The 23,986-nt window shown below is 36.1% G+C and overlaps 1 protein-coding gene across 4 annotated transcripts in view; it reads right to left on the reverse strand.

Moving 5' to 3' along the window:
• Positions 1-23,986, reverse strand: part of KIAA1328 (KIAA1328 ortholog) — a 375,328-nt gene that overhangs the window by 71,164 nt on the left and 280,178 nt on the right. For all 4 annotated transcript variants that reach the window (XM_032602500.1, XM_032602499.1, XM_032602502.1 and 1 more), the window contains one exon: positions 5,984-6,165. In XM_032602500.1, coding sequence (XP_032458391.1) covers positions 5,984-6,165 — 182 coding nt within the window. The remainder of the gene's footprint in view (positions 1-5,983; positions 6,166-23,986) is intronic.

Consider the following 23,986-nt stretch of genomic DNA (forward strand, 5'->3'; position numbering starts at 1 on the left):
GCTCTGGTATCAGACTAATGTTGGCTTCATTTTAATGATTGAGTAAGTGTTCCTTCCTCTTCTACTTTTTGGGAAGAGTTTGAAAACAATTTGTGTTCATTCTTCTTTAATATTTGGTAGAATTCACCAGTGAAGCCATCTGGTCCTGGGCTTGCCTTGTTGGGAGTTTTTTGATTACAGATTTAATCTCTTTACTTGTTATAGGTCTACTCAGATGTTCTACTTTTCTTGAGTCAGTTTTGGTAGTTTGTGTATTTTTAGGAATGTTTCCATTTCATCTAGGTTTGTTGCCTTTTGGTTGTCTACTGTTTGTCTCAACTGTTATTTTTTACCCCAGGCAGCAGTGCTCATTTGGCTTTCAGTGTTTTCAAAGAATGTCCTACGTGTAACTGCTTCTCTGTCCTGAAAAAGTCCAGAGGTAGGAAAAACAAAGGCAGCCTCTTTGTATCAGTCTTTTGGGAAATCCACAGACAGGTTGAAACAGACAAACACAACTCCTTGAGAATAAGGTCTGCTTCCTCTGGGACCAGGTACTCACACCTGGAACTTGGCTGCCATCTACAAGACTGCTGCCATGCTGTAGAAGGGGGCAGGGCAAGGATAAATTAAAACTTTATTAAGTTCTCCTATCATGTTTCAGTGGCCTTTTTTTCCGGTTAAGAATTTGCTTGGTTTCCATAAATCATTCACCATCTTTCAGAGCTCTGATAATGTTGGTTCTGACAGTATGTTCCAGGTTTTTCAGTGTTTCTGGCAAGGGACAAGCCCCTGGAAGTCCCTACTCTGCCATTTTTGCTGACATGCTCCTGACTCATTTATGACACTAGTATAACTCTGATACCAAAACCTGACAAGGTCATTACAAAAAAAAGGATATTACACACCACTATCTCCCAATCAGTGTAATTCATCAAATTAACAGAATAAGGAAGGAAACACATGATCATCTCAATAGGTACAGAAAGAAAAGATTTGCTGAAATTTAACACTCATTACGACAAAGGCTCTCAGCAAATGAGGAGGGAACTTTCTTAACCTGATAAAAGGCATTTACAAAAAGCCTACAGCTAAAATCATACTTAATGGTGAAAGACTGTCTGCCTTCCCTATGACAGTGGGAACAAGGCATGAAGTCCACTTTTACCATTTTATTCTACATTGTAACAGAAGTCCTAGAGAGTACAGTGAAATAAGAAGAAGAAATAAAAGGCATAAAAAGATTGGAAAGAGAGTAACTGTTATGGACTGAATTGTGGTGTCCCCCTCCCCCCCCAGCAATTCATATGCAGAAGTCCTAACCCCCAGTACAGCTCAGAATGGGACTGTATTTGGAGACAGGGCCTTTAAAGAGGTAATTAAGGTCAAATTAAGTCATATGGGTGGCCCCTAATCCAACATAACTCTTTGTCCTTATAAGAAAAGGGAGACACACCAAGAATGCACATTCACAGCAAAAAGGGCATGTGAGGACACACTGAGAAGGCAGCCATCTGCAAACCAAGGAGAGAGGCCTCACGGGGAATGACTGGAAAGGAATGTGAGGAAGTTTTCATGAATAATGGAAATGTACTATTTCTTAGTTACGTAGGTATATCCAATTGTCAAGGCTTATCAAACTGTACTATTAAGTTCTGTGCAATTTTATTGTATATAAATTAAACCTCAATTAGAATAAAAGAAAATGAAAAAACCCCCACAGTTTTCTTGTCTCTCAAGCAGTGCTGTTTTTAAGACCCCACTCTACTTTCTTTGACATTACCAATCAATCAGCATTAGGACTTTGAAGGGACCAGCACATACACTTCTTAAGCCACTAAATCATTGCAGGGACTGAGGTCAAAAGGTCTAATTTATTAGATCCTTGTTGTGGGAAAATGGGGCAAGGACACAAAAAGAAAAATTAATATTTATACAGTCAACCCTTGAACAACATGAGGGTTAATGCGACTGTAACTTAGAGTAGGCCCTCCGTATAGGCGGTTCCTCCACATCCGTGGATTCAATCAATCATGGACTGTTTAGAACTGCAGTATTTACTACTGAAAAAACTCCGCATGTCAGTGGACTCGGCAGTTCAACCCTGAGTTGTTCAAGGGTCAACTGTAATATATTAATTCATTAAACAAATACATTACGAACACCTACCACATGTTAAGCAACATTCAAGGAAATGGGGAAACAAAAGTGAACATAAGGAGTGCTTATATTCTCATGGGAGAAGACACAAAACATACATAATAAGCAAGTAAATTATATAGTATTTTGAGATACTTGTATTGCAGAGGATAGGAAATGTAGAGCCTCTGGTTCAAGTTACTATTCGATATATAGCAACTTCAACTCTGAATGTTAGTCTCTTGCGTTTGAAGTTTTTTTTTGAGTGGGCTGGGCAGGACGATTTAATCTACATGTTTAGGTTTATTCATAGCTCTGTACTATGCTTGTCTTCTGTGTTTTAATGATAAAGGTATCAATTTTTAACAAATCTTTTAGCTCAGACTACTGGGAACCAGAAGTAATATATTGTGGTATCCTTTCTAATGATTAAACATACAATGATAATGATAATGCTAATAATAAAAGAAACATAAATAAATGTTCCTTAGAGGCAAGATGGAAATGGTTTCTGTACTTTAGATACTCCTACTTGCTTATTTCTTTAATCAGGACTGCAATATTAATCCAACATGGGCTACAAAGAACACTCACATCATTGCAAGCACAGGCTCACGTAGAGGAACAACTAGGAGCTTCAGAGATTATTTCTCACTTCAGATCATTCCTTCATTTCCAGTAAAAGAAAAATGTGTTTGGGAGTCTCTCAGGGAGTCTCAACCAGTGACAGCTGCTGTATATTATATAACCTATAAAACCCCGAAAGATAAAATGAAGGGCATGGTCAATACCATCAGGTAAATCCAACTTACTCTAGGTTCAGCCTCTCTCATACCCTCTCAAAGTGTTAAGGGGAGTCAGAGATCGATGTCAGAGAAATAAACAGGAGGTAGCTCTAAATGTAGTATTGGGATTTTAGTATTGGGTTAGTATTTTCCTAATTAATTCTGGAACATGCGTGCTCAGTGGCCTCACAACCTCTGCCAGCCCATCAGCATAACAGGAAAAAATATTCTCCCAGATTCGAGGGCTCTTATAAAAGAGAGTCAGTGATTGTTCAGGAAGGGGAAGTTCTAGGCAAGCTAGGAGAGAATAAAAATACTGTTGTGTAGGGAGGAAAAAAGAAGACTGGGTATTTTTAGATTTATGCCTTTGGCTTAAAAGTTCTTGACTCAAGTTTGGATTTTCCTAAGTAATGTCTCCTTGTTCCACAGAGCTCAATAAAAGCAACTAAGACAGAACATTCCAAGCATCTATGACTGGAACACAATTTATATTTTAAGCATAATTCTGACAATACTGTACTGTACTGATATTTTTGCAATCACAAGGTTATTTCTTGAGACAAGAATCAGGTCTGTTTTTTTTTTTTTTTTACATGTTTAGTATTAATAAAGTCGACAGAATGGTGAGGAGGATAGGAGAGGTAAAGGAGAAAGAGACTGATAATAAAGATTAATGGTCCTTCAGTAAATGTCCTATGTAGTACTTAATGATTAAAGGACAACAAAAGTAACAAAGGATATAAAACAGAATATTTTAAAACTTAGACATACTAAAGAGAGGAAAGCAATTAAGGAGATGCTAAACCAAGCAGTGTAACTTAGGTAATTGGTGTCAGGTCATTGACTCATGCTAAACAGGGGGTCCAATCCTGCTACAGCACACCTTGGAAAGTTGGTCTCCCACAAAAAATGCCAATGCAATAACTTTGCCCTGTACTGTGATCTGTGTATACCACCAGCTCTGCAACAGGCAGAATGGCTCAAAGGGGCAGTTTTAGCTCCTCAATGATCAGGTATACCATAATTTTGCTAATGGCTCCATATTAGAATAAAAGAAGAGAAAAATACAAGATAGCATTTCTTATTAGTAGAAGAAAAAGTTAATAGTTGCTGTCAATACCTTGAAACAAAACCCTTTTAAAAAGATGAAAAATTTTCCATTTTTCTCACTATAATGCTACAACCCTCCCCACCCCCCAAAAAAAGAGAAGGAAAAAAAAAAACTAATGAAAAAAAATAAAACCATGAGTGAAAACTGTTCTTGAAAACTGCAGAATTATAACAGCTTTCTCTTGGTTAAATTGATTGGTATAGTAACATTATAAAATGACTATTAGGATTCATTGTGCACAACAGAAAGTGCTGAAATGTCAGCAGACTACACAGCAAAAAGTAATGGGTTCTGAACCCCTGTTAGTCAAAAATGATTTTGTTTCAAATTAGAAATTGATTTTTTTTTTTTGGACAAAAGCCCTTTCTAGACTTCCGGCTTCTGTAGCTGGGCCCGGGAGAGTTTAACCTCCACCATGGCCAGGGCTGGCCTGATGATACCTTTCTCAAAGTGCCTTGTCAATTGCAGTTTTCTAATGTTGCTGCGGTCTCAACCAATAACACAAGTTATTTGTCCCTTTGCTATCACACTGTATTTTTCTCATTTTGCTATTTTATTTTAGCGCTGACACACAACACAAATTTACTGTCAAGTTAATAGAAGACTATGTTGAGCCTTGCAGTGTAACTACCACACCAATTCTGACTGGTTCTCCACTCTCCAAAGTGCAATGACTAAGAATAGAGGGAGCCAAAAGTAAGAGTTTCCCATCTCTAAAGGACTATTAATAGAGAAAGTAGAGAAGATTCCATCTCAGGTACTAAGTCTCCTCAATTTCATTTTTGTTTCTGTTAGCAAAGTCTAAAAAGACAGAAGTTGTTCTAAGTTGTCCTAAAACAACAGATGTCTGCAGAACTTTTGCCCTATGTCAAACAAAAATGTACCTTTGCTTTTGTTTCAAATTGTGGATAGTCTCCCTTCTGAAGATTGGACTAATTATCATCTCTCAGTTATCTGGGAGAGGACTAAGTGATTTCTAGATTAATCATAATTAAAACCAAAAAACATGACAAAGTTGGCAGCTGATGAGGAAAGGCAGAGAGTAGTATACTTGTAAGATCTCATAAAGCACTGCTCAATTCTCAAATAAATGTGAAAGTGGTTAGAGAGATTATGAAAAGTTGGTTGATTACCACTAGCAGTGGGCAGTGCTAGCTAGCCCAGTAAAATAAGAGGTAAACAAGGAGGAAATCAGGGTTAATTGTTGTGAGCAGGAACAAAAGATGTCTGGGAAAGAGGCGTGAGCAGAAGGGGGCTCTGACACCTTTTGTGCCCTTTGTTTTCTGTACATCATTTCTGACTGATGAAGCTCAGACTTGTTCCATTCTGTCCCAGAGTCCCTCCTTTAATGATTCCAGGAGAGATTTAAGCCAAAAGTCACTCCAGAAACAACTGAGAAATGCAATTAAATTTGACTGCCTCACTCAACCTTTCACATAGTTATTTATAATTGATTTCTTTTAAAATACCTACGATATATAAAATAGGAAGGATTATTGGCGCTTCAAAGACTGCTAGGCAATATAGGCTTAAGACATATGAGATTCTGTTTTAGACGCAATGATCTCTTCTCCACCCTCCTTGTATTTCCAGTTAATCGAGGATTAATTGTAGTTATTAGAGTTTACTTTCTCAGCAAAGATTTATGTTCAGTTTCTTGTCCTCTTTATTTGCTTTAAGCATTATTTTATGTCTATGACCACATTTACCGCTTAATAATTCTTGCAGTTTGCTGTTTGCAAAAAGAGGGACACATTAGACAGTTTCTCATATGAGTGTTCTAAGAGAAATGTTGATACAATTCACTGATCTAGGTGACGTGCTACCTTTGGCCTTGCAGGCCCATGTCAGTCTGTAACACAAACTCCTGTTCAGGGTTATAGGAAATCATCTGGAGCTCATGGCTAGCAGCCATCAGCAACCACCTGCCCCCAAGAGCTTCCTGTTTTGCTACTACAGATGCTGAGCTTACCTCTTTGGGGTTGATATGCATCTTTCTTTTGACCTGTCCACAGGGCATCATCTTCCATATGTGACTGAAACCCAACTGTCTTCTTCTCCCTTCTATTCTCTCCATTATTAGTGAAGTCTTGGTACTTTTTGCTGGATGATGATGTTCCAAGCGTCCAGCCATCACATTTTGACTTCAATAAACTGAAAAGAATAAACATTTATGAGCTGTAGACAGCACAGCAGGGGGTATAGATCACACAAAGGCATATACATTCAGTATGAATTGAAATGCAATTCATGGCAATAGAAACTTTCTTTTTCTTATCTTTTATTGATGTATAATTTAAATAATTTACTGAAGGTCTATTTTGTGTTCTGCCAAAACAATTTTGGAAAAGAAATGGTTTTTATCCTCAAAAAGTTTATATTTGGGGTTGGGGAAATGAGACTCAGACCCTAAAACTGCTAATAAAGCCATAAAGTATGACTAAGAACCAGAGTATCTGTAAAAATTAAAAGTATGCTAAAACAAGACTTGCATAACTAAAATGTTTCCAAGTACTAAAAATGAATAAGGGATGAAAATATCACCAATTTGCTTCAAAATGTATTTGTGTTTCTCATTTTCAATTGTTATAGTATTTATTATGTACTCAGGGTATGTGAGGAATAGTGCTTGAGGGAGAATTGGTCTCTGTCCTCACATAATTTCATTATAAAGTCAACAAGGCAAATATGGAGTAAAAGAAATTTTAATGAAAATAAACACATGTGCATATGTTTTTCTCTCCAATGAACTATGTTCCCACCATTAGCACAATTCCTCTTATAACATTTTATTGTTTAGAGAGAAATGTTATGATGATGTGTATCCCTTACTATTCTACCAGCCCCTTCCTTCTAATTTAAGTTCACCATAGACTCGTGATACTTTAGTTTTGTCTTCCCCATGACCATAAACAAGGTGAAAATTAAAATGAAGAAAAATAATTTATTCAAAAAGTAACATTCTAAAAACTAGGATATTTAAACTCCCCAGCAGCAGAGGCAATCTCTAGACAAGAATAGGTTGATGGAATATTACTGGATCCATTATGAATGCTAGGTGGTCCTTGACCAGGATTGAAATCACATAAACCCATCAAAGTCACTGGGCTTCTTTTGTGTGGATCAGAATTTTTAGTAATGTTTGCTCACATCATAATTTATTAATAAAAATCAATACATTAAATGGTTTTATGTTCAGAGTGGTGAAAATAAACAAACTATTAGCAGTATGGCTTTACAGGGGAATAAAGCAGTGTATTAAATTTATACACTTAAAATTTTTTTTAACCAGAACCCAAGGATCACTTTCCCTTGTGGACCTACCAGTGGACGCATATCTTAGCTAATGTAACTTCTACTCATGGGACAGGAAAATACAGAGAATAAAACTGTATTACTGTTAATGAAAGATAAGTCTACCTCAACCCAGAAGTCCGAAACCCTGGCAAATCCAACAATGACATCTCTACTTGTTCTTACAGAAAAGTTAATGTGACCAAGACAACTGGGTTTCCCAAAATCATACATTCTCAGGTCAGCCAAGCTCCCAATACTAGCCAATGTTGATCACTCCCAATACTGAATAGTTCCTTCCATTTTACACAGAAGCTTGTCTGTACCTTTATTCCAAATCCCATCCTGGGAACCTGGGTTCTAATTTCCCTGAAATAAAGATGACTATATAAAAAAATTTCTTCTTTCATTTGCATTTATTTCCAACTTTACCCATCTACTATTCTTCTATTAACATCTCAGAAGGAAATCACACCTTTTACTCATACTCTTGATACCATTTTGGCCCCTTCCCTCTGTGACTACGGCCTGCCAATCATCTCCTTTTCTTGTAACTTACAAACTCCTCCTCTCAAATGAATTCTCTCCTAGGATTACAAATAAGACCAGACTTTCCATTAAAAATCAAAACCTAAATCTAAATCCCAAAACTATCCCTTAAGTGGAAAAGTATAATAATACTCAGTGTCAGTGAGAGTGTTGGGACAGGAGGATTTTAGTATAGTACTAGGGAAACTGCAAATTGGGATAACCCTTCTGTCACTACAAAATAAAAGTGCACCTAACCTCCTACAATTTCACTTTTAAGAAGTTACCCTATAGAATTACATAAACAACAGTGGAATTAGAAAATTTTCTCACACTACATACAAAATAAATTCAAAATGGATTGAAGACCTAAATGTAAGACTAGAAGCCATAAAACTCCTAGAAGAAAACATAGGCAGAACACTCTTTTGACATAAATCATAGCAATATTTGTTTTGGATATGTTTCTTAAGGCAAAGGAAATAAAAGCAAGAATAAATGAATGGGACCTAATTAAACTTAAAAGCTTTTGCACAGCAAAGGAAACCACTGAAAAAATGAAAAGAAAACCCACTGAATGGGAGGAAATATTTGCAAATGACATGACTGATAAGGGGTTAACAGTCAAAATATATAAACAGCTCATACAACTTAACATCAAAAAACCCAAGCAACCCAATTTAAAAAATGGGCAGAAGATCTGAATAGACAGTTTTCCAAAGAAGATATACAGATGGTCAACAGGCACATGAAAAGACATCGCTAATCATCAGAGGAATGCAAGTCAAAACTACGATGAGATATCACCTCATACCTGTCAGAATGGCTATCACCAAAAAGACAACAAACAACAAATGTCGGCAAGGATGTGAAGAAAAGGGAACCCTTGTATACTGCTGGTGGGAATGTAAATTGGTGCAGCCTCTATGAAAAACAATATAGAGACTCCTCAAGAAGCTAAAAATAGAACCAACATATGATCTAGCAATTTCACTCTTGGGTATACATCTGAAGAAAACGAAAACACTAATTTGAAAAGATGCATGCACCCCATTGGTCATAGCAGCATTATTTACAGTAGCCAAGCTATAGAAGCAACCTAAGTGTCCATCAACAGATGAATGGATAAAGAAGATGTGGTATATATATATACAATGGAACACTACTCAGTCATAAAAAAAGAATGAAATTTTGCCATTTACAACAACATGGATGTACCTGGAGGGTATTATGCTCAGTGAAATAAGTCAGACAGGGAAAGACAAATGCTATATGCTATCACTTATATGTGGAACCTAAAAAATAAAACAAATGAATGACTATAACAAAGTAGAAACAGATTCACAGATAGAGAGAACAACTAGTGGTTACCAGTGAGGAGAGGGAAGAGGAGAGGGGCAGGATAGGGGTACGGGATTAAGAGGTACAAATTACTATGTATAAAATAAGTAAGCTACAAGTATATATTGTACAGCACAGGGAATATAGTCTGTTTCATAATAACTATAAATGGAACATAATCTATAAAACTTCTGAATCACTGTCTCATACACCTGAAACTAATACAGTATTGTAAATAAACTATACCTTAATTTAAAAAAATAAATAGGGACTTCCCTGGTGGTGCAGTGGTTAAGAATCCACCTGCCAATGCAGGGGACATGGGTTTGAACCCTGCTCAGGGAAGATCCCACATGCCATGGAGCAACTAAGCCCATGCTCCACAACTACTGAGCCTGCACTCTAGAGCCCATGAGCCACAACTACTGAGCCCGCATGCCACAACTACTGAAGCCCAGGTGCCTAGAGCCTGTGCTCCGCAATAAGAGAAGCAACTGCAGTGAAAAGCCCATGCACTGCAACGAAGAGGATCCCCCACTTGCCACAACTAGAGAAAGCCAGTGCGGAGCAACGAAGACCCAATGCAGCCAAAATAAATAAATAAATACATTAAAAATAAATAAATAAAATCCTACTATCATCATTTGTAAAATAAATAAATAAAATAAATGAAAACAGAGAAAAAAAGAATGAGGTAGTTCTCTGTACTACTGTGAATAAACTTCATAACATACTATTAAGTAAAAAAAGGGCAATTTGCAATAATAGAATATATAATATGATCTCATTTTTGTAAAAACAAAAATATACAAAAAATATTTTTTAAGTTCTGGATGGATATATAACAAATCAGAAAAGTAGAACAGAGTTACTGAGGGAATGATTTTTATAATTTAATTTATATACTTCTGAATGTTTAAATTTCTTCCAATAGGCATGCACTTTCGTAATTATAAAACAAAAAATTTCACCATCTCCTTTATGTTACCATCTTCTCTCCTTCCCTTCTTTGCCAAACTTCTAGAAAACAATAATTTTAACAGATATGCCTACTAAAACTATTTTTTAAAGAACAAATCTAGTGGCGTTTTCTCTTTCAACCATCTTGCTTGTTATAAGACTACTTCACAGCAACCGACTCCTTCCTTAAAACTTATTTCCCTTGGAGTTCATGACATATATCTAGATTGGTTTTCTAGTTTTAGGAGGCTGCTGCTCATATTCTTTTATTGGGAGCTCTTGTACTTCCCTTCCCCTAAATGCAGACATTCCTGATGATTCTGCCCTTGTCCTTCTTCTCTTCCTCCCTTAGCACTTTCTTAGTGATCCCTGTCACACCACTGTATCTTCAATTATGATTTCTAAATAGATTCATCTAGCTCACAGTGTTCTCCAAAACTGCTGACCTCTTCAAGTATCTGTTGAAAAGCTGTGAAGAGATGCCTTGTCCTACCTCCCAAAACCAACTCACGCTAAAGCAATGAATAATCTTTATCTTGAAACCTGTTCCTTTATCTGTTTCCATTCTCATTTAATGTATCACCATCTTCCCTGCTACTCAGATGAAAAACTTCAGCTGTCTCAAATTCTGCTTTCCTTATTCTTGTTCAATAAATTGCCAAATCAATCATTCATTTATATATTCCTTAGATATTTGTTGAGGACATACTCATATGTATGAAGGGGCTGGGGTGGACAAATAGGGAAAAGAGATATTTACTGAGGACTTGTTATGTGCTAGGTGCTAGGTATACAAACCAGCAAGACCTGGTTCCTGCTCTTCAAGTGATTTTAATGGCGGAGACAGACATGGAAACAGATTTTTTTAAATATGTTATGATACAAGTTATGACTCAGGAATATGTGTGGTGTTTAAGGGAGCACAAAGGCAGGGCATCTAACTGTATTTGAATAACTGAAGGGAAATTCCTGAAGCTTTCAAACTGAGTCTTGGTGGATAAGCAGCGGATAAGGAAGGACAGTAGGATGGAAGGCAGAAGAGAATAGTATTAGCAACTATACTAATTAGTAAAACTTCAGCATATATTTTGGGCAAGTTAAATCATTTGGTATACTGTTAACTGTTATAGCATTGAGTTTGGGGTATTGGGGAGGGAGAAGTGTGAGGTGAAGCAAGACAGATGGGCTGGGTCAGAACATAAAAGGTTTGGTTTTCCATGTCAAGGGGCTTGAACTTTATTTTGTCGGCAAAGCAAAGTCATTGAAGGGCTCTAAGGAGAAAAATGACATGATACAACTTGAATTTATGAAGAATTGCCCTGGCACAATTTAGAGAATAGATTGGATGAGTGGGAAGGCTGCTGAAATAGCTGTGATGAGAGATGATGAGGGTCTAAATAGAGAAGCAGTGGTAGGAATGGGAAGGAGACAACTTTTAAAATACACTTAGGATTTAAAATTGGCAGAATTTGATACGTGTTTGAAAGTGAAAAGTGAGGGACAGGAGTGAGTGAGAATGAGTGGCAGAATTTGGGTGGATAAGCAATATAGAGAAGGTGGTGGTGGGGGGATTAAATGTAGCTTGAGGTGCCTATGAAACATCTGGAAAGATATTTCAAGAGAGCAATTGGATCAATAACCCTGCAGTTTTTTGCTTGTTGGCTGACTGACTTGAGAAAGCATGTGCTTTACTTTCAATTTCATTGGTGAAGGAGGAGGTAAATTCATTCCTGTAGGTGAAAGAAATGGGTATTGAGAAAAGTGATGATTTAGAGAAGGTATTTAGGGAATTCAAGGTAAAAATGACCAAGAACAAAAACAAGACTGTCCTGCAACGTTTAGGGCTATAACAGAATTAGAAATCATAAATTTGTATCTGGGCTCAGGTGCACAGATGTAAAAGCAGAGAAAGCAGCCTGAGAGCTTGATCCAGGGTTAGGATTTTTTGTATAGGGTGCGGCAGACTAGAGGTCAAGTGAAATTTGTATGCTAATAAGGGAATAGTTTAGGTCAACCATTTGGTCCAGAATGTACATGGGGAAGAAAGTGAGACAAAGAAGGGCCTGAAAGACTGGCAAAAAAAGGGGAGAAATGAAGGATTTAGATGGCTCTTTAAGATAAAACAAAACAAGAAAAACAAACAAAACATTTGGTATACTCTATATGAGAAATGAGAACATGAACAGACCCAAGTGAAAGAGGTGAACTATAAAGGCGGTACCAGTCAGCGATTTCTGAGATGGAACCACAGCAGGGGAAAGCAAGCTCCAGACGTGGCCAGGGACAATATGGCTAAAGAAAACGAGTGAACCACGGAAGACAAATCTCTTTAGCTATGGCAACGGAGAGATCAACCACGTGAATACTGGAATCTCACAGAATGGGGTTAGGAGACGTGGGGGAGGAAGTGACTGAGTGGATGTCAAATTCCTAGTGAGATCACAATGGAAAACAAAGAAAAGGAAGGATGGACTGTAAGGCCAGATATCCTGAGATTCACATAAACAAGGAGGTTCACTAGAGAGTAAACTAGTTAAAAGTTTGAGATGTTGGAATGAGGAGAACAGGAAATGCTGGCACTACTGTCTCTGTTGTTTGCCAAATGTGACAGAAAGAATGGCCTGGATAGTAGCATTCTCAGAAAAGATGCCAAATTTAGGCAGTGATTCACAGCCTGCTATACATTAAAATTATGTGGGAAAATTTTTAAAAGAGCGACGGGCTGTCCTACCCATTCTTAGAAATGGAATGAATCCATCTGGAGTGAGCTGCATTATGTGCCTCCCTCTCTCACCCTCTCTCATCCTTTTCTTTTAAAGCTCCACAGGTAATCCCAATGTCCAGTCAGTGCTGAAAATCATAACTTATGGCCAAGAATGAAAATATTTTTTGTGTGTGAAAAGGTTGAGGATGAAAAGAGTTTATTTTCTATGAAATAGGTGTTTGGTAAGGCACCTTTAGGAAATCCTGGGGGCAGTAGGAAGGAAAGGGGTGTTAGGGAAGGAAAGGTAGACTTTTAAGACAATGAAAGTGCAAGAGAGAAAAATCAATACAAATTACTCAAATTTTGGCATGAGTCACTTAACAAAAAATGAAGGGGAACACGTCCTCGATTTAGAAGACTATAAAATCTAGGATGGGGAAACATGTATTAAATCTTTCCTTCCTTTTTCTAGTGGCCAAATTTGGGTGCTAGCCATGCCATGTCTAAACAATTGCTATATCATCCAGTTTCTGGTTCAGTCATGGAATCAGCCATTTCTTCAAGGAGATCTAGTATCTTTTAGTTAAAAAGAGCTAACGGAATTGGATTATCACTGTTCCTAAGTTCTCATAGAGCAAGAGACTATATGCATGTATGTATGTTTATACACATATGTTTATTTATATATCTAGGTAAATATATTGAAAATCATGAGTTTACACTAATATCTTCAATTCCAAACCAACAGGGCTCATTTTAGTTTTCTACCTTTCCGTATATGTAACTCCATTCTGTAACAGTGAAAAAACTTGGCTACCATTTTCCTTAATACAATTACTTAGTCATTTTGTATGAAAACCGTATTCCATCACCACTGCCATGATCCCTTCCCCTCCCTCCCCTGTCAGTCACCACCACATTGCTCTGGGTGTTTCTGCCAACACACCTCTGTATAGGCGCTCTCCCCACTAAGCTCTGAGTGGGCTACCTCTGCTGTGAGAAAGCCCTCCTATCTCAGGCTCTCAAGACCCCATGCATGGCTGACCTCCACATGGATACCATCCTCATTTTGTTCAAGCTCCAACGCCCAACACCAATACAATCACCAGGATGAAAGCACTCCCCACCCTGCACAAGCTCTGACATTCAGTGCCAAGCTGCCCTCCTCTGTGGATCAAGCTCCAACCCCATGATCAAATAAATTTGGGGTATGATGTTAGGCTGGGTTCAAGGTTAATTTTTTTCATATCTATATGCAGTATAGCCAGCATTATTTATTTAAAAGACTTTCCTTTTTCCACAGAATGCTTCATACCTTTGTCAAAACGCAGTCAAACATATGACTGTGTGGGTCTATTTCTGGACTCTATTCTGTTCCATTGATAAATAGCTATCATATGAAAATAAATTTGATTTTTATACATTGAACTTGAACTCTGTGGTTGTGTTAAATTCACTTAATAATTCTAGCAGTTTTGGGGTAGGTTCCTTAGGATTTTTCTATGTAGACAGTCATATTATTTAACAATAAAGACAGATTTACTTATTTATTTCTAATATTTTTCATGCCCAATCACATCAGCTAGGATTTCTAGTACAATGCTGAATAGAAGTGGTAAGAGTGAACATCCTTACCTTATTCCTAAGTGTTCATCATTAAAGAGATGTATCTTTATCTACATGCTCTATCTGATTTCTAGCTTGATAAGAAGTCATTTTTTAAAAATGAGCATTGGAAGAGTTTTTTGCATCTGTTTGAAAAGGTGTTTTTCTTCCTTACTATGTTAATATGGCAAATCACATTGATTGATCTTCAAATGTTAAGCCAACTCTGCATTCCTGGGATAAACTCTATTTAGTCAAGCTGGATTATATATATTTTTATATATTCCAGGACTTAATTTGCTAATATTTTGTTAAGGAACTTTTTTTGTTTTGCATTTATGTTCACGAGGAAGATTAGTTTGTCATTTCTTTTCTTCTCATGCTTTTACCTGGTTTAGGTATCATAAAAGGAGTTGGGAAAAGTTCTTTCTTCCTCTAGTCCAATGGTTCTCAAGTGGGGTAGAAGAAGAGGATTTTGCCACACAGGGGACATTTAGCAATGTCTGGAGGGTTTCTGATTGTCACAGTTGTGGGGGTTGCTAATGGGTAAAAGACAGGGATGTTGCTAAACATCCTGCAATGTACAGGACAGACCACCACCACCCCACAACCTCACCCCAAGCTATTATCTGGTCCAAAATGTCAAGAGTACCAAGGCTGAAAAACCCTGCTCTAGTCTCTGAAAGAATTTGTGTAAGATTGATATTTCTTCTTTAGGTATTTGGTAGAATTCATGAGTGAAGTCTTATGGGATTGTGATTGTAGTTTTATTCATGGGACATTTATTACTTAAAAATTAAATTTGTTTAACAGAGGGCTATTCAGATTCTCTACTTTTTTGGTATCAATTTTGGTATATCATCAATTTCAAGGAATTTATATCATTTAAGTTATCAAATGTGCTTATAAAAATTATTCATAATATTCTTTAATTACTTTAAAAATATTGTTAGAATCTATGGTGATATCTTCTTTTTCATTCCTGATACTGATAATTTGTTTTCCTCTCAATAATAGGTTGATCATCTTGAAAAGGCTTATTGATTTTATTTACATTTTCAAAAAGTCAGCTTTTAGCTTTACAGATTTTCTCTATTGCCTGTTTTCTTTTTCACTGCAAGACTTAACAAACATTGGCTGCTACAATGATGAAAGCAGAATATAAATACAGAAATAATACAAATTGGGCAATGCTGAGAGAAACTGGAGTTCTGGCCCAGAATGGAAGATACTGTTAATGTCCACTGAGACACTAGAAAGTCCATATCCTGGATAAAGGCTTACTGTAAAGCTCTAACAAAGCCTAAAATCAAGCTATAGCAAAATGCACAGGGACAAACAAGTTTGGAGATTGATTCTTACCAATTTAGAGGGGCTTGGGAAACACTTCAGGCTTTCCAGACAACTGTCCTTACAAAGTATATAACCAAACCTATCCAAGTTCAAGGTGAATAGGAGGTGATTGAATTGCTAAGAAGAGCAAAAATCAACATTCTTTAGAGAATGATAATAAAATCCACATCTCTAAATGTATCATCCATAATACCCAGAGTACAATATAAATTGTCAGACACAAAAAGAAAAAATATGTGATCCATAGTTAAGAAAAATATCAATTAAAATCAACCAAAAGATGCCCCAAATGTTGGACCTAGCAGATAAAAGACTTTATTTAAACCAGCTATTATAAATATATTGATGGACATAAAGGAGAACATGGTTTAAATGAATGAAAAGACAGGCAGTCTCAGCAGAAAGAGATAGAAACTCTCTAGCTGGAAATTAAAGTGACTGAAATAAAAATTGGAAAATGGAGATGAGAGGGTTAAAGAATAAGTGAAATTAATGGAAGAATCAACAAAAATGACCCAATTTGAAGAACATAGGGAAAAAAGGATTGAAGAAAAATGATGAGTCCCAGGGATTTTAGAGACAATATTAAACTGCCTAACAAACATAACTGAAGTTGCAGAAGGAGAAGAGACTGAGAATGGGGTAGAAAAAATATTTGAAAAAATATATGTTAAAGAAACAATGTCAGAATATTTCCAAATTTGATGAAAAAGTTTGACCCACAGATCACAGTCAAACTGTTGAAAACCAAAGATAAAGACAACCTTGCAAACAACCAGATGAAATGTCAATTACATAAAAAATAATGATTTTAACAGTTAACTTCTCATAAGAACAATGAAAGCCAGAAGATAGAACAATATCCGTAAAGTGCTAAAAGGAAAAAACAAAACAAAACAAACCCAAAGTGTCATCCTAGAATTCTGCATCACACGAAAATATCCTTCAAATAAAGGAAGGAGAGACAACATTTTCAGATAAACAAAAACAGGGAAAATTTTTTGTTAGCAGACCTGCACTTTTGGGCTGAAAGAAAATGATATTAGATGGAAATCTGGATCTAAGAAGTGAAGAGCATCAGAAATAGTACATATGTGAATAAATATAAAACTCCCTATGTTCTTATTCTTCTCTTAATGTCATTAAAAGATATATGAATGTTTAAAGCATGGGATTTATAATGCACTTAGCTGTAATGTATACGACAATAATATCAAAAAGAACGGAGAATATACCTATACAGTATAAAAGTTCTTAAAGTCTACATAAAATCACACAATGTTAGCATTATATAATAAGACTTTAATAAGTTAGGAAAGCATATTATAATACCTATAGAAATCACTAAAGGAAATGCAAAAAGGTATAGCTAATAAAATATTAGACAAATTTTTAAAAAATTGAAAAAAAATTATTATTCTCCCTTTCCCCTCCCAATAAAAGTAGAAAAGGAGAAACAGGAACAAAGAATAGATATGATTAGCAGGAAGAAAAAAAGAACAGCAAAATGTTAGACCTAAATCCAATAGTTTCAATAATAAATTAAATCAGACTATACTACAAAGCTACAGTAATCAAGACAGTATGGTACTGGCACAAAAACAGAAATATAGATCAATGGAACAGGATAGAAAGCCCAGAGATAAACCCACGCACATACGGACAGCTTATCTTTGATAAAGGATGCAAGAATATACAGTGGAGAAAATACAGCATCTTCAATAAGTGGTGCTGGGAAAATTGGACAGGTACATGAAAAAGTATGAAATTAGAACACTCCCTAATACCATACACAAAAATAAACTCAAAAATAAACTCAGAATGGATTAAAGACCTAAATGTAAGGTCAGACACTATCAAACTCTTAGAGGAAAACATAGGCAGAACACTCTATGACATAAGTCACAGCAAGATCTTTTTTGACCCACCTCCTAGAGAAACGGAAATAAAAACAAAAATAAACAAATGGGGCCTAATGAAACTTCAAAGCTTTTGCACAGCAAAGGAAACCATAAACAAGACCAGAAGACAACCCTCAGAATGGGAGAAAATATTTGCAAATGAATCAACTGACAAAGGATTAATCTCCAAAATTTACAAGCAGCTCAAAAAACAAACAACCCAATCCAAAAATGGGCAGAAGACCTAAACAGACATTTCTCCAAAGAAGATATACAGATTGCCAACAAACACATGAAAGAATGCTCAACATCATTAATCATTAGAGAAGTGCAAATCAAAACTACAATGAGATATCATCTCACACCAGTCAGAATGGCCATCATCAAAAAATCTAGAAACAATAAATGCTGGAGAGGGTGTGGAGAAAAGGGAACACTCTTGCACTGTTGGTGGAAATGCAAATTGATACAGCCACGATGGAGAAGAGTATGGAGGTTCCTTAGAAAACTAAAAATAGAATTACCATACGACCCAGCAATCCTAATCCCACTACTGGGCATATACCCTGAGAAAACCATAATTCAAAAAGAATCATGTACCAAAATGTTCATTGCAGCTCTATTTACAATAGCCAGGACATGGAAGCAACCTAAGTGTCCATCAACAGATGAATGGATAAAGACGATGTGGCACATATATACAATGGAATATTACTCAGCCATAAAAAGAAACGAAATTGAGTTATTTGTAGTGAGGTGGATGGACCTAGAGTCTGTCATACAAACTGAAGTAAGTCAGAAAAAGAAAAACAAATACCGTATGCTAACACATATATATGGAATCTAAGAAGAAAAAAGAAAAAGGTCATGAAGAACCTAGGAGTAAGATGGGAATAAAGACACAGACCTTCTAGAGAATGGACTTGAGGATATAGGGAGGGGGAAGGGTAAGCTGTGACAAAGTGACAGAGTGGCATGAACATATATACACTACCAAACGTAAAATAGATAGCTAGTGGGAAGCAGCTGCATGGCACAGGGAGATCAGCTCGGTGGTTTGTGACCACCTAGAGGGGTTGGATAGGGAGGTTGGGAGGGAGGGAGACGCAAGAGGGAAGAGATATGGGAACATATGTATATGTATAACTGGTTCACTTTGTTATAAAGCAGAAACTAACACACCATTGTAAAGCAATTATACTCCAATAAAGATGTTAAAATTAATTAATTAAAGTGTATTAAACACTCAAATCAAATGGAAGGGAGATTGTCAGGCTAGAGAAAAATGCAAATCCCAAGCCATATGTTGTTTACAAGAGTCATACTTTATTTTTATTCTTTTAAACATGTCTATTGGAGTATAATTGCTTTACAGTGTTGCGTTAGTTTCTGTTGTATAACAAAGTGAATCAGCTATATGTATACACATATCCCCATATCCCTTCCCTCTTGCATCTCCCTCCCACCTTCCCTATCCCACTCCTCTAGGTGGTCACAAAGCACCAAACTGATCTCCCTGTGCTATGCAGCTGCTTCCCACAAGCTATCTATTTTACATTTGGTAGTGTATATATGTCAATGCTAAGGAGTCATACTTTAAATGTAAAAGAATAAATAGGTTGACATAGAGGATGGAAGGTGATAAGCCAAGCAAACAGTACACATGGAAGGCTAGAGTGATTATATAATGTCAAATAAAGTAGATGTTAAGAAAAGGAGTAGAACCAGAGATAAAAAGATATATTTCATCATGATTAAAATATTTTATCATGATTAAAGGGGCAAATCATGAAACATCCCTAACAGCCCCAAATATATTTGCATCTAAATTAGTTTCAAAATACACATAGCAAAACTCATAAGGGTAAAGGGAGAAGTAGAGAAATGCACAATCATATTTGGAGATTTTAACATCTCATTATCAATTGATAGGAAAAAAATGAAAAAAATTTAGTAGGCTACATAAGATCTGAACAACACTACTTGTCAATTTGATTTAATTGACATGTACAGAACATTATACTCAATAGCAGAATATGAATATTTAAAAGTGCACATGGAATACTGACCAAGATAAATCATATGTTGAGTCATAAAATAAATTTGAATATAGTTCAAAAGAATAAACACTTATAGAGTATGTAACCACAATGGAGTTAAATTGAAAATAAAAAAGATATCTAGAAAAATCTGAAGTATTTGGAAGTTTTATAACATACTTCTAAGTAACTCATGGGTCAAAAAAAATCACAAGAGAAACCAATAAGCATTTTGAAATGAATGATAACGAAAATACAACACATTAAGATTTGAGGGATACAGAAGGCAAGTGCTTAAATGCTTTTACTAGAAAAGAAGAAAAGTTTAAAGTCAATGACATAATGGAACTTCCCTGGTGGTCCAGTGGTTAAGATTCCATGCTCCCAATGCAGGCGGCACAGGTTCAATCCCTAGTCGAGGAACTAAGATCCCACATGCTGCACAGCATGGCCAAAAAAAAGAAAGTCAATGACATAATATTCCATTTTATGAAGCTAGAAAAATAAGAACACACTAGATATAAAGCAAGTAGAAAGAAGGAAACAATAAAGAGTAGAAATCCATGAAATAGATAACAATAAAAACACAAAAGAAACATAAAAGTCAGCCCTTTGAAAATATTAATAAAATTGATAAACTCCTAATCCAAGACAAGCTAAGAAAAAGGGAAAATTTATGAATATCAGGAATCAGAGAGGGGATATCATTGTAGATGCTACAGATAGTAAAAGAATATTAAGGTTATCTCATAAACAACTTTATGCCACCATATTCAATAACTAAGATGAAATGAAATGCACACATTGCTTGGAAAATATAACTGGTTAAAACTGTCTCAAGAAGAAACAGGAACTATATGAATAGCCTCATATCTATTAAAGAAACTAAATTCATAATCAAAACATCCCCACAAAGAAAACTGATCAGATAGCTTCACTGGTATATTTTATCATATTTAAGGAAGCGATACTACTAATTTTAGACAAGCTTTCAGTAAATAGAAGAGGAGTGACCTCTTCTCAACTCATTTTATGTTACCATGTGATACCAAAACCTGATTAAGCTAGTACAATAAAGTAAAATTACAAACTAGTATCGCTCATGAACACAGACACAAAAATCCTCAACAAAATATTAGCATATCAAATCCAGCAATATATAAAAGGTACTACGTCATGGCCAAATGAGTATTTTTCCAAAATGTAATGTTGGGTTAACATTAAAAAAAGTAAATCCACATAAACTGTCACATTAAAAGAATAAAGGTGCAAAACCATATGCTTATATCAATAAATGTAGGAAAAGCATTTGACAAAATAAAAACTCAGCAAACTAGGGAACTTATTTCACCATGAAAATTCTGTCATACGTTACTAGTCCTACAGTTAATGCGTACTACCCTTCTGGAATGTATTTGGCAATATGTAGGTATCAAGAACTCTAAAAACATTCACATAAAAAAAAGGGGGTGGAACTTACTTTAAGCTGATAAAAGGCATCTATCAAAAATCTATATTTAACATTATATTAATTGGTGAATTACTGGATGCCTTTTCCTTGAGAACAAAGCAAGGGTGTCTTCTTTAATCATTTCTCTTTAATATTGTATTGAATGTTCTAGTCAATGCAACAAGTTAAAAATAAGAAACACAAGGCATGAAGCTTGGAAAGGTTTAAAGCTGTTATTATGGCTGTTCATGTGATATGAACTTGAAAATCCTAAGGAATCTACCAAAAAAACCCCAAAAAACAAAAAAACCAAAACAAACAAACCCCCTGCTAGAAAACATGCATTTAGCAAGACTGTAGTGTATGATATAAATATTTTAAAAAATCAATATTCCTTCTATATACTACTAATAAATTCAATGAAAAAAGTGCAAGATTGTTACACTAAAAACTACATAATATAACTGAGTTAAATTTTTAAAGATCTAAATAAATTTAGAGCTATACCATATTCATGGATTGGAAAACAATATTTTTAGGATGTAAACTCTCCCCAAATCGATCTAATCGCAATTCCACTTCCTTAATAGAAATCAAAAACTGAATCTAAAATGTAAAGAAAAGAAGTTGGAATAGCTAAAATAATTTTTTATAAGAAAAATATTTGGAACACAATCTAATTTCAAGATTTTTCTATAATGCTAAAGTAATCCAGATTGTGTGACATTGACGGAAGAATGGACATGAAGATGAAGGGACTAGAAATCCATAAATGTGTGTCCATGTGTGTACATATCCAACTGACGTTTGAAAAGGCATCAGGCAATGAACGAAGAAAAAATAGTTTTTTTCAACAAACGGTGCTAGAATAATGGCATATCTGTACAGATAATGAATGAACCTTGAGCCCTATCTCACACCACACAGAGAAATGTATTTGAAATGGATCATAGACTTAAATATAAAGCTATATAACTTCTATAAGAAAATATAGGAAAATATCATTTTAACCTTGATCAATAAAAAGTTTTGCTCTTCAAAAACAACATTAAGGAAATAAAAGAGCGAGTCATGCCCTGGGAGAAAATATTCACAAAACATATACCTGATGAAGGTTTTATATCCAAATATACAAAGAATTCTATATGCAATAATTGAGTTCTTTACCCAATTAAAACTGATTAAATAGAGACTGGTTCAAGATGGCGGAGTAGAAGGACATGCTCTCACTCCCTCTTGCGAGAGCACAGGAATCACAACTAACTGCTGAACAATCATTGACAGGAAGATACAGGAACTCACCAAAAAAGATACCCTACATCCAAAGACAAAGGAGAAGTCACAGGAAGACGGGAGGAAGGGCGCAATCACAATAAAGTCAAATCTCATGACTGCTGGGTGGGTGACTCACAAATGGGAGAACACTTATACTCGTTGGGCAACGAGAGGAGGAATTCCTAGACAATCAGACTTTGAAGGCTAGTGAGATTTGATTGCAGGACTTTGACAGGGCTGGAGGAAACAGAGACTCCATTCTTGGAGGGTACACACAAAATAGTGTGTGCATCGGAACCCAGGGAAAGGAGCAGTGACCCTATAGGAGACTGACCCACACCAACCTGCTAGTGCTGGAGGGTCTCCAAAAGAGGCAGGGGTGGCTGCATCTCGCTGTGAGGACAAGGACACTGGCAGCAGAAGTTCTGGGAAGTATTCCTTGCTGTGAGCCCTCCCAGAGTCTGCCATTAGCACAAACAAAGGGCCTGGGTAGGCTCCAGTGTTGGGTTGACTCAGGCCAAATAACCAACAGGGAGGGAACCCAGCCTAACCCATCATCAGACAAGCAGATTAAAGTTTTACTGAGCTGTGTCCACCAGAGCAACACCCAGCTCTACCTACCACCAGTCCCTCCCATCAGGAAATTTGCACAAGCCTCTTAGATATCCTCACCACCAGAGGGCCGACAGCAGAAGCAAGAACTACAATCCTGCAGCCTGTGGAACAAAAACCACATTCACAGAAAGATAGACAAGATGAAAAGCCAGAGGGCTACGTACCAGATGAAGGAACAAGATAAAACTCCAGAAAAACAACTAAACGAAGTGGAGATAGGCAACCCTCAAGAAAAAGAATTCAGAATAATGATATGAAGATGATCCAGGACGTCGGAAAAGCAATGGAGGCAAAGATTGAGAAGATGAAAGAAATGTTTAACAAAGACCTAGAAAAATTAAAGAATGAACAAACAGAGATGAACAATACAATAACTTAAATGAAAACTACAATAGAAGGAATCAATAGCAGAACAACTGAGGCAGAAGAACAGATAAGTGACCTGGAAGACAGAATGGTGGAATTCACTGCTGTGGAACAGAATAAAGAAAAAAGAATGAAAAGAAATGAAGACAGCCTAAGAGACTGTTGGGACAACATTAAACGCACCAACATTTGCATTATAGGGGTTCCAGAAGGAGAAGAGAGAGAGAAAGTATGTGAAAAAATATTTGAAGAGATTATAGTCAAAAACTTCCCTAACATGGGAAAGGAAATAGCCACCCAAGTCCAGGAAGCGCAGAGAGTCCCATACAGGATAAACCCAGGAGAAACATGCGGAGACATATAGTTACCAAATTGGCAAAAATTAAAGACAAAGAAAAAGTATTGAAAGCAGCAAGGGAAAAATGACAAATAACATACAAGGGAACTCCCATAAGATCAGCTTATTTCTCAGCAGAAACTCTAAAAGCCAGAAGGGAGTGGCATGACATATTTAAAGTGATGAAAGGGAAGAACCTACAACCAA

The sequence above is a fragment of the Phocoena sinus genome, chromosome 14 (genome assembly GCF_008692025.1).
Source record: "Phocoena sinus isolate mPhoSin1 chromosome 14, mPhoSin1.pri, whole genome shotgun sequence".
NCBI classification, from domain to species: Eukaryota; Metazoa; Chordata; class Mammalia; order Artiodactyla; family Phocoenidae; genus Phocoena; species Phocoena sinus.